Here is a 12500-nt window from a genome sequence, read left to right as displayed (position 1 = left end):
AAAAAAAATATATATGTAAAAGATATACATATATATTTTCACATTATATATATATTATATATTTAATGTAATAATATATAATAATAATGATAAAATAATAATTATAATAATAATAAAAAATATAATAATAATAATAATAATAAATATAATGATACAGTAACCAAATATATTACAATATATATTACTTTTAAAAATATATATATATATTAAAAAATAATAATTTTGAAAAAAAATAATGAAAAAATATATATGAATATATAAAATTTAAAAAAATTATCAAGAAAAAATAATTTATCTAAATAAATATAATAAAAAAATATAAAGAACAAAAAACAGGGAAAAGAAAAAAAAGAAAAAGAAAAGAAAAGAAAAAAGATAAAGAAAATAAAAAGAAGAGAAATAAAGAAAGAAAAAAAGAAAAGAAAAGAAAAAAGAAAGAAATAAAAGAAAAAGAAAGGAAAAAAGAAAATAAAAGAAAAAAGAAAGAAAAGAAAAAAGAAAAAAAAAAAACGGACAGAATTTGAAGAAAAAAAGACAGAATTTTAAGGAGAAAAAAAAAGAAAAAAAATCTATCTAAACCTAAATAAAACTTTAGTTTGAATTCAATGTATATTCGTAAAAAAAAATAATAACAATAATAATAAAAGAAAACATAATAAATAAAAACAGAAAAATAAAAATTTAAAAAAATTTAATAATTAAAATTTCTTCATAAAAATTAATAAAATTTCATTTTCAAAAATCACAAAAATATACTCAAAATTCAAACTAAAATATAAAAAAACAAAAAAATTCAAAATTTTATAAAAACAAAAAAAAATTGTCTTAATGTGCTTTGTGTACGACAAAGAGCGATCAATCTCCCTTACCCAGATCTGTGCCGAGAAATCAGTAAAAATTTTATAAAATATACAATAAACATATATTTAATATAAATATATATTAAATACGTATCATTATTACATATATTTTGTATTTCCGGCATTTTTTTTTTTTTTTTTCAGGAACGCGAAGATGCAGACGCCATTTTGTTGGAGAAAAAGAGGCGAAAATAAAGTGGTTTAATCCTTTTTTGTTTCATTTGGGAAGAAGAAGAAAAGAAAAAAAAATCTTTCTCTCTCTCTTTCCTTCTCTCTCTCTCTCTTTCTTTCTATCTCTCTTTCCCTCTCTCTCTCTCTCTCTCTTTCTACCTTTCTCTCTCTCTCTTTCTATCTCTCTTTCCCTCTCTCTCTCTCTTTCTACCTTTCTCTCTCTGTCTCTCTCTCTCTCTCTTTCTCGCTCTTTCTCGCTCTCTCGCTCTCTCTCTCTCTCTCTCTCTCTCTCTCTCTCTCTCTCTCTCTCCCCTTCTTTTTTCACACATAAATAATCTGTAAAAATGTGTGTATGAGTGTACAAACATACATACATACACACATACATGTGTGTATGTGTATGCATATATATTTATGCATTTATATATAATATATATATATATATATATATATATATATATATATTATGTATATATATATATATATATATACACACATGCATAACATATAATATATATATATATATATATATATATATATATATATATCTATATATATATATATATATGTGCATACATATGTATATATATATATATATATATATAATTATATATATATATATATATATATATATATAGATATATATGTGAATTTATATATATATGTATATATATAAATATATATATGTATAAAAATACCATAATAATATATATCTGTATATTTCTTTCCTACATACATAATATTATTTTGCAAATTTTGCTATTTATCTGCAAACTTGTATATACCTTAAAAGTACATTTGATAAATGCCGATGGATTTGTAAATAAAAAAAATAATAACGATATAAACGAAATAACAGCAACAGAGGAAAGAAAAATTACAAGACAAATTTGATTAAAAATAATTTTTAAATCAGAGTTAAAAATTATTTTTGATTATCAGATACAGAAACGTGTTGAAACATGTAGATGCTGAAAAATTTAATGTGACGAATTTTTGAAAAAAAAATTTAAAAATTTTAAATTCGGATTCCGAAAAATTTAGAGTGACGAATTATGGCATAACAAATACTCAGAAATTAGCAATATAGAAAGCAATTTAGAAAAATTAGCAATATAGATTATAAATATATAGATATGGCTCCTTTTTCAATAAAGAAAAGGATGCAATATGAATATTTGATGAAAAGGAGAAAAATTGCAATGCGACCCCCAAATTTTCTCTTCTCGTAAAACGTAAAAAAAATCAGCAAAAAAAAATTACATATTCGTGAAAATATTTTTAAATCGTGAAAATACATTCAAAACATGAAGATACCTTTATGTTCAAAATATGAAAATACGTATATAAATTCAAATTGTGAAAATACGTATATATTCAAATCTCAAAAATACGTATACATTCAAATCATGAAAATAATTATATATTCAAATCTCAAAAATACGTATATATTGAAATCATGAAAATCCGTTTAATACGAAGAGAAAACTGGGGGACACGACCCTAACCAATCATTCCCCTTTGCAATTCAGTTGCAGATGTATGTATGGAAAATATATATCGCAGATTGCAGATTATATATATATTGCAAAATATAAAATATTAAATATATATTGCAGATTGCAGATTATATATATATTGCAAAATATAAAATATTAAAATATATATTGCAGATTGCAGATTATATATTGCAGATTGCATATTGCAATCTGCAACAGTTGCATCATTCCCCTTCCCCTTTCCACAAATATCCAAGAAATCCAACACCGGAAAAAAAACAACAACCATATCACAAATTAACGAAAGAGAATAAAAAAAAAAAGAAAAAAATGAACCGTACCTCTCTTCAACGCAAAGTTCATTACGTCCTGTAGTTCTTTCCAGTCGATTTCCAAATCTTCGCCGGCCACTTTTTGGAAGAAACTGCGGATCCTGTCGTCGGCTTCGGCTGCCTGGATTTCGTCCTCCGGCTGTACCTATACGTATATATATATTTATAAGACTACGTAGATTTTGTACGTATGTAGGTGTATATATATATATATATTTTTTAATGGGTGAAAGTGGAAAAAAATATATTCATAAGAATGCTTAGATTTTATATGTATATAGGACGTATATATATACATACTGATCCTAGACTATATATATATTTATATGAATATGTACATTTTGTACGTATATAGGACGTATATATATATATATATATATATATATATATATATATATATATATATATACTGAACCTAGACGTATATATATATATTTATAAGAATATGTAGATTTTGTACATATATATGTGAAAGTGGAAAAAAATATATTTATAAGAATACGTAGATTTTGTACATATATAGGTTTATATATATTTTTTTAATGTGAAAGTGGGAAAAAAAAAAAATTTATAAAAATACATATGTAGGTGTATAGATTTTTTTTTTTTTAATAGGTGAAAGTGGAAAAAAAATATATTTATAAGAATACGTAGATTTTGTACATATATAGGACGTATATATAAATATATATACTGATCCTAGACGTATATATATATATTTATAAGAATATGTAGATTTTGTACATATATATGTGAAAGTGGAAAAAAAAATATATAAGAATATGTAGATTTTGTACGTATATAAGTGTATAGATTTTTTTTTTAAATGGGTGAAAGTGAAAAAAAAAAATATTAATAAAAATACTTAGATTTTGTATGTAGGTGTATAGATTTTTTTTTTTTTTTAATGGGTGAAAGTGGGGAAAAAAATATTGCATTGCATTTTTTGCAATATTCACATGAGTAAGATAAACACACACACACACACACACACACACACACATATGTGTGTACCTATGTATACAGACATATATGTATGTATGTCTGTATGTATGTATTTATAAATGTATATATATGTATATATATATGTATATATATATATATATATATATATATATATATATATATATAAAAAAAAATAAATATATATATATATATACATATACTATATATATATATATATATATATATATATATATATATATATATATATATATATATGAGTGTGTGTGTATGTGTCTATAAACAGATAGATAGATAGACAGATAAATAAATAGATAGATATATGTAGCCTTTGATTTTGATCCTATCAGTGATAGTATTCATGCTACTATGACTACTACTACTCCTATCACTGCTATGACTACTATTACTAATAGTCATAGTAGTAATAGTAGTTATAGCAGTCATAGCAGCCATAGTCTTGGTAAGAGTAGTCATAATTTGTAGTAGTAGTAATAGAAATAATAATAATAATAGTAGTGATATTAGTAGCAGTATTAGTAGTAGTTATATCTATAGTAGTAATAGTAATAGTAGTTGTAGTTATAGTACTAATAGTAATAGCAGTTGTAGTCATAGTATTAGTAACAGTAGTCATAGTAGCAATAGTAGTCACAGTAGTAGTAGTTGCCAATGAGGGATTTTGAAGTCTAATCATATCTATCTTTAACTAGCTATAGATAGATAGTAGATATATAGATAGATAAATAGATAAGAGACAGACGAATTAACGGATAGACTGGGGGGCATAAAATATATCTATATATCTAATATCTATATCCATTACATTAATGTTGAAAGATAGACAAACTGATGGACAGACTAATAGATATAGTCAGTAACATCTATTTACATCTCACTATCTATTATCATACGGCGACCGATAGATAGATAGATAGATGAATAGATTGATGGTGTCCACAGCCAGACATAGGGTATCAGATATTAACTATTAGTAATATTTCTTTAGTAACATCTATTGTATCTATCTATCTATATGATGACAGATAGATAGATAGCCGGATAGATTGATGGTGTCAATGGCCAGACAGTAGCCTTAGAAATGGTATTTTAAAAGTAATCGTGACCTAAGAAAACTACCATATGCCATTGGGTTATGGTAGATGATAGATAATATGGTAGATGGTATGGTAGATAGATAGTATGGTAGATGATAGATAATATGGTAGATAGTATGGTAGATAGATAGTATGGTAGATGATAGATAATATGGTAGATGGTATGGTAGATAGATAGTATGGTAGATGATAGATAATATGGTAGATAGTATGGTAGATAGATAGTATGGTAGATGATAGATAATAATTTGAGGGGGGGAGAGCACTTCCACATTCCACTGATAGATAGTTAGATATAGATATAGATATAAATATATACATATATTGATATATATATAGATAGATAGATATACATATAAATATATATAACAAGTCTATATCTATATCTATGACTATAAGTTGATAGATAGATAGATGGATAGACAGACATATAGATATAATCTAAAATATCCATATCTTTATCTATTATCTTATCTTGATAGACAGACAGATGGATAGATAGATAAGGCCATTAAAATCTATCTATATCCACGTATATATTGATAAGATAGATAAACAGATAGACAGGCAGATACAGTGGATAGATATAGATATATCTATCCACTTATCATTATAGATTGATAGATAGATAGATATATAGATAGATAAATAGATATATAGACAGATATATAATAGATAGTTAATAATAATAGATATAGTCAATAACATCTATCTATATCTATCAACTTATCATTTAATACTGATAGATAGATAAATGGATAGATAAATAGATAAATAGATAAATAGATAAATAGACAGATAGATAAATAGACAGATAGATAAATAGATAAATAGACAGACAGATATATTCAAGATCATATATATTGATAAGATAGATAGAGAAATAGATAGATAGACTGATATTGTCAATCGTAATCAATTTAGTAAAAAATATGATCAAAATAATCATGAAAGTTAGCAAATAACGAAATAACAGCAATCACATACAAAAAAAAAAGAAAAAAAAAAAAAAAAAAAAGGAAGTTATTAAATATATATTTATTTAAGGGTAAAAAAAAAAAAAAAAGAGTTATTCAAATTATATGTATTTAAGGGGAAAAAAAAGGAAAAAGAAAATCATTCTGTTATATAAAAAAAATTTAACCCAAAATTTATAGTCTTTCCAAAAATTTACGAAGACAAAATGGTTTAAGAAAAGGAGGAAGAGAAAGAAAAGATAATAAAAAACGACGTGGAAGAAATTTCCAGAAATTTACGAAGACAAAATGGTTTAAGAAAAGGAGGAAGAAGAGGAAGAGGAGAAAGAAAAGATAATAAAAAAAGACGTAGGAGAAATTTCCAGAAATTTACGAAGAAAAAATGATTTAAGAAAAGGAGGAAGAGGAAGAGACGATAATAAAAATCGACGTAGAAGAGACGTGATAAATTCAAAATAAACAACATGGGAATAAAAAAAAAGGAAGCAGAGAGAATAAAAAAATAAATAAAAAAAAATATAACGTAGAAAAGGTGTGAAACAACATCAAACAAGACAATAAAATAACATAGAAAAGACGTGATAAATCAGGAATAAAACAAAATACAAATAATTCATGACGAGGAAAAAAAAAAAATATATATTTATATATAAAAAAAACACAATAACTCATTCATAAAAATCATAAAAATCATAAAAGGCAAAAATAATCACAAAACCACGCAAACCATAACAATATATAAAATAAACCTCAAGAAAGACATAAAAACATCACACTAAGTCATAAAAAATCACACTAAATATATAATATATAAATTAATATACAAAAATATAAATTAATATATGCAGGCCATATATTGCTTCGTCGCCACCTACCTCTTTCCCGACCCTCCTCCTCGCCCTGTGTGCATTGTGGGAACGTGTGAGAAAGAGAAAATGGAGAGAGAGAGAGAGAGACAGAGACAGAGAGAGAGAGAGAGAGAAAGAGAGAGAGAGAGAGAAGAGAGAGAGACAGGAGGTGAGGGCGGGAGAGAGAAAGAAAGAGAGAGAGAGAGAGAAGAGAGAGAGAGAGAGAGAGAGAGAGAGAGAGAGAGAGAGAGAGGAGAAGAGAGAGAGAGAGAGAGAGAAAGAGAGATAAGAGAAAATGGGAGAGAGGGAGAGAGAGAGAGAGAGGAGAGAGAGGAGAGAGAGAGAGAAGAGAGAGAGCACAGAGATCAAAGAGAAACAGGAGAGACAGAGAGAGAGAGAGAGAGAGAGCACGAGTGAGAGAGAGAGACAGAGAGAGAGAGAGAGAGAGAGAGAGAAGAGGAGAAGATAGAGAATGGAGAGAGAGAGAGAGAGAAGAGAGATAACAGAAGAAATGGGAGAGGAGGAGGTCATGAGGAGGATACAGAGGATTATAGAGAAAGACAGAGATATGAGTGAGGAGAAGAAGAAAGAGAAAGACTAACAACCCCTTTTCACGTACTTCGAACCAATCTCTTGTGTACGAAAATGTGTACAGTAGATCCACATAGAACAGGCACGAGCAACGGGGTCTAAAGCATTTCCAGGTGCATTGCTATCTTATGAAAGACGTGATTTCGTGAAATTTGTAACCAAACATGGATAAACTCTATTTTATGAAAGGCATATGAAACATGAAACACGTATATTGCATGGAATTTCGCATAATATGTATCATTAATTGTGGAGTTTTACGAGACACGACTTTTATCCTGAAAAGCACCTCGTACGGTGGTTAAACTCTGGGTTATATGTACTATATCTTTTTTTTTTTTTTTTTTTTCGACAACTTTTATCCTCTCCTGACTTTTAAATCTGAGAAGTACAGTAGTTGAACTTTGGGTTACATGTACTATTACTCATTAAATATGAGAAGTACCTCGTACTATATATATATTTTTTTTATAATTCGACAACTTTTATTCTCTACTGACTTTTAAATCTGGAATGTACAGTAGTTGAACTTTGAGTTATATGTACTAATATTTTAATAATATTTACTAATATTTACTTATTTATTTATTTATTTAATAATATTTACTAATATTTACTAATATTTTCGTCCTTTTTATATTTCGATCCCTTTTATCCTCTCGTGACTTTTAAATCTGGAAAGCACCTCGTACGCTAGTTAATCTTTGGAGTGTATGTACTCTTGATCAGCATTTTCTAATGAAATATACAATTAATGTATAATTCTGCCTGTCTATATCAGAAGGATCCACTGTACAATATGTGCTAAGTGCCTGTTATTATGTCTGTGCTTGCATACATGTGTCCGTTTGTGAGTGTGTGTGTGTCTGTGTGTGTGTGTGTGTTTTTAAGTGTGTGTGTGTGTGTGTTTCTTTAAGTGTGTGTGTGTGTGTGTGTGTTTTTAAGTGTGTGTGTGTGTGTGTGTTTTTAAGTGTGTGTGTGTGTGTTTTTTTAAGTTGTGTGTTTAAGTGTGTGTGTGTGTGTTTTTAAGTGTTGTGTGTGTGTGTGTGTGTGTGTTTTTAAGTGTGTGTGTGTGTGTGTGTGTGTGTGTTTTTAAGTGTATGTGTGTGTGTGTGTGTGTTTTTAAGTGTGTCTGTGTGTGTGTGTGTATGTGTGTGTGTGTGTGTGTGTGTGTGTGTTTTAAGTGTGTGTGTGTGTGTTTTTAAGTGTGTGTGTGTGTGTTTTTAAGTGTGTGTGTGTGTGTGTGTGTGTGTGTGTGTGTGTGTGTGTGTGTGTGTGTTTTAAGTGTGTGTTTGTATGTATGTATGTATGTACATATGTATGTATGTATGTATGTATGTATGTATATATGTATGTATTATGTACATACCTAAGTATGTACGTATGTATATGTATGCATGTATGTATGTGCGTGCATGTGAGTGCGTACATGCCTGTCTCCTTACATCTGACACGCAGTGACACATGCATGGGTGTATATATGTATATACATATATATGCATATATATATATATATATATATATATATATACATATATATACATATATATGTATATATATATGCATTCTTATACATATGGACAAAGATGCATTTCCAAAAACATGTATTACATGCTTGTATTCAAACATACATACACATCCACGTGCCTCTGCCATGTGCGTAGGAGACAGGTAAACATGTTCTTTGTTGCATGTGCAAAACGTACGTGTTCTTTGTTGCATGTGCAAAACGTATGTGTTCTTTGTTGCATGTGCAAAACGTACGTGTTCTTTGTTAAATGTGCAAAACGTACATGTTCTTTGTTGCATGTGCAAAACGTACGTGTTCTTTGTTACATGTGCAAAATGTATGTGTTCTTTGTTACATGTGCAAAAGTTACGTAAAATAATGATGTATGAAACTGACGTACCCATTTCGCAATAAACGCTATTAGTTGAATACTTGTTTTTTTTCTCCTTCGATGCTTAAGCGAGACGGAGAGAGAAAGAGGAAGAGGGAGAGAGAGAGAAAGATGATAAAAATGTTTAAAAAATGAAAAAAAATAAAAAAAATATTAAACAAAGAGGAAGGAGGAAAGTGGAGAAAGAGATAGACAGGGAGAGGGAGGAGGGGAGGGAGGAAGGGAGGGCATGGAGGAAGAGGACAGAAAACAGGCAGAGGGTGGGAGGGGGGAGGAGGAGGAAGGAGGAGGAGGAGAAGAGGGGGTGGGGGAGGGACAAAGAGGGGAGAGGGAGGGAGGGGGGGGAAAGAGAGAGAAGAAGAGAGGAGAGAGAGGAGAGAGAAGAGGGAGGGGAAAGGGAGGGTGGTGAGGGAAGGATGGGAGGGGAGGCGAGAAGGAGAGTGGTGGAGGAGCGAAAAGGGAGGAGGGAGAGAGAGAGCAAGAGAGAGAGTTAGGAAAGGGGAAAGTAGGGAGAGAAGGAGAGAGAAGAGAAGGAGTTGAAAGAGAGAAGAGGAGGGAAGAGGAAAGGCAGAAAAGAGAAGAGAACAGGAGAAGAAAAAGAGAGAGGAAGAAGAGAGAAAAGAGCTAGAGGAGAGAGAGAGAGAAGAGAGAGAAGAGGAGAGAGATAGAGAGAAAGATGATAAAGGGTTAGAGAGAAGATTAAAAAGAGAAAATATAGATAAGAAAAGGAGAAAGAGGCAGGAGGAAGGAAGTGGAGAAGAGGAGGAAAGGGGAAAGGAGGAGGAGGAGGAAGAGAGGCGAAAGAAAAAAAAGAAGAAAAGGAGAAAGAAAAGGAAAAGAAGGATGCAAGAGAGAAGAGAGAAAAGAGGAGAAAGAAAAAAAAGAGAAGGGAAGAAAGAAGAGAGAGAGATGAGAGAGGAGGAGAAGAGAGAGAGAGAGAAGAGAGAGAGGAGAGAGAGAGAGAGAGAGAGAGAGAGAGAGAGAGAGAAAAAAAGAAAGAGAAAAAAAGAGAAAAAAAAAGAGAAAGAAAAATCGAGAAAGAGAGAGAGAAAAATAAAGGCAAAGCCACATAGGAAAAAAAAAAAAAAAAACCTACACAGATCTTATTAATAAAATCTAATCTCTGCTTTAATATAAAAATTTAATAAAAAAATATTATAAAAATATAATATAATATAATTTTTTTTTTAAATATAATCTATTAATTTTTTTTTTAATATAAATATATATTCTTTTCTTTTCTTTCTTATCTATCCATTTATTCAATTTACTTCACTTACCCTTTCGTCAACTTCGCCAAGTCCGACTTTTTCGTCGTTTTCTCTGCGGAAATGAAGATTAAAAATTAAAATTAATTTGAAAATTAAAAATTCTTAAAATCAAAAATTCTTAAAATTAAAATTAAATTGAAAATTAAAAATTCTTTAAATTAAAAATTCTTAAAATCAATATGAAAATAAAAATATTAAAATCAAAAATTGTTATTAAAATGACGTTAAAAATTTTGAAAAATTTATTTTCGTTTCTTACGTTTATCTTTTTTCTTTATCAATTTTTAATTTCATTTTTAAATTTTTAAATTTTTCAATTTAAATAATTTAAATTTAATTTAAATTTAAAATTTTTTTTTTAAACTAATTTAAATTTAAATTTAAATTATTTATTTATTTATTAATTTTATTTTTATCTTTATTTCTGTTTATTTCATTTACCAATTTCAAGTAATTGAATTTTTAACATTCTAATTCTTTATTCTCTCTCTTCTTTCTTTCTTCCCCCTTCCCCTCTTTTACTTTTCTCTTTCTCTCTCTTTTTTTCTTTCTCTCCCTCTTCCCTCTTTCACTCTCTCCCCCTTCTGCTTTCTCTCTCTCTCTCTCTCTCTCTCTCTCTCTCTCTCTCTTTCTTCTTCCATCTCCCTCTCTCTCTTCCTCTCACTACTTATCTCTCCATCTCCCTCTCCCCATCCCCACAACTCACTCCCTTCCTCCCCGTCCCTCTCCCTCCCCTTTCTCTCTCTCCCTCTCCTTCCTCCCCAAAAAACTCCCTCTTCCATCCCTCCCCCCCTCTCTCCCTCCCTCCCCTCCCTCTCTCTCCCTCTCCTCTCTCCCCTCTCTCTCTCTCTTTCTCTCCCTCCCTCCCTCCCTCCCTCCCCTCTCTACTTCCCTCCCCCACCACCACCAAACTCACTCCATTTCATTGGCCTTCTCGGAGAACACCCTCAGGATGAATTCGCCTTCTTCGGTTCGGTTCGAAGGTGGAGGGGAACCATTTCTCTCCCCTCTCTCTCTTTTCTTCTCTCTCCTCTCTTCCCCCTCTCTTCTCATCCCCTCTCTCCCCCTCTTTTCTCCCTTCCTTTCTTCCCCTTCCTTCTCTCCCCCCCCTCTCTTTTATCTCCTCTCTCTCTATCTCTATCTCCTTCTCTCTCCCCCTATCTCCTTCTCTCTCCCCCCTATTTTCTCCCCCTTTCCTATCTCCCTTTTATCTTTTTCCCCTCTCCTCCCCCCCTCCCTCCCCCCCCCTCCCCCCTTTCCCTCCCCTCCCCCAACCCCCCCAAAACTCACTCCATTTCATTGGCCTTCTCGGAGAACACCCTCAGGATGAATTCTCCTTCTTCGTTCGGTTCGAAGGTGGAGGGAACATTCTCTCTCTCTCCCTCCCCGTCCTTCTCTCTCTCACTCTCTCTCTCTTCTTCCTTCTCTCTCCCTCTATCTCCTTCTCTCTCTCTCTCTCCCTGCCCCCCCCTATCTCCCTCTTCTCTCCCTCCCTCCCTCTTATCTCCTTCTCTCTCCCCCTATTCTCCTTCCTCTCTCCCTCTATCGCCCTTCTCTCTCTCTCCCTTCCCCCACCAAACTCACTCCCCTTTCCCCCACCACCAAACTCACTCCATTTCATTGGCCTTCTCAGAGAACACCCTCAGGATGAATTCGCCTTCTTCGTTCGGTTCGAAGGTGGAGGGAACATTCTCTCTCTCCCCCCCTCCCCGTCCCTTCGCCTCTCTCCTCTCTTCCTCTTCTTCTTCCATCTCTCTCTCCTATCTCCTTGTCTCTCTCTCCTATCTCCTTCTCTCTATCTCTCTCTCTCTCTCTCTCTCTCTCTATCTCCCCTTCTCTCTCCTCCCCCTCTATCTCCTTCTCTCTCCCTCTATCTCCCCCTCCCCCCCTCCCCCTCCCCACCACCAAACTCACTCCATTCATTAGCCTTCTCGGAGAACACCCTCAGGATGAATTTCGCTTCCTTCGG

At 31.3% G+C, this 12500-nt stretch overlaps 1 protein-coding gene across 1 annotated transcript in view; it reads right to left on the bottom strand.

Annotated features, from left to right (window-relative positions):
- The window catches only part of LOC119571198 (calpain-B-like), a 28151-nt gene extending 15937 nt beyond the window's left edge, over nt 1-12214 (bottom strand). The window contains exons 1-3 of the mRNA XM_037918611.1: nt 12143-12214; nt 10541-10583; nt 2872-3007 (exon numbers count right to left, since the gene is read on the bottom strand). Of these exons, the coding sequence (XP_037774539.1) occupies nt 2872-3007; nt 10541-10583; nt 12143-12147 (184 nt within the window). The 5' untranslated portion in view covers nt 12148-12214. The remainder of the gene's footprint in view (nt 1-2871; nt 3008-10540; nt 10584-12142) is intronic.
- Nucleotides 12215-12500: the final 286 nt, after the last annotated feature.

Source organism: Penaeus monodon, unplaced genomic scaffold (assembly GCF_015228065.2).
Source record: "Penaeus monodon isolate SGIC_2016 unplaced genomic scaffold, NSTDA_Pmon_1 PmonScaffold_545, whole genome shotgun sequence".
Lineage (NCBI taxonomy): Eukaryota > Metazoa > Arthropoda > Malacostraca > Decapoda > Penaeidae > Penaeus > Penaeus monodon.
This window is presented reverse-complemented; position numbering and strand designations above follow the sequence as displayed.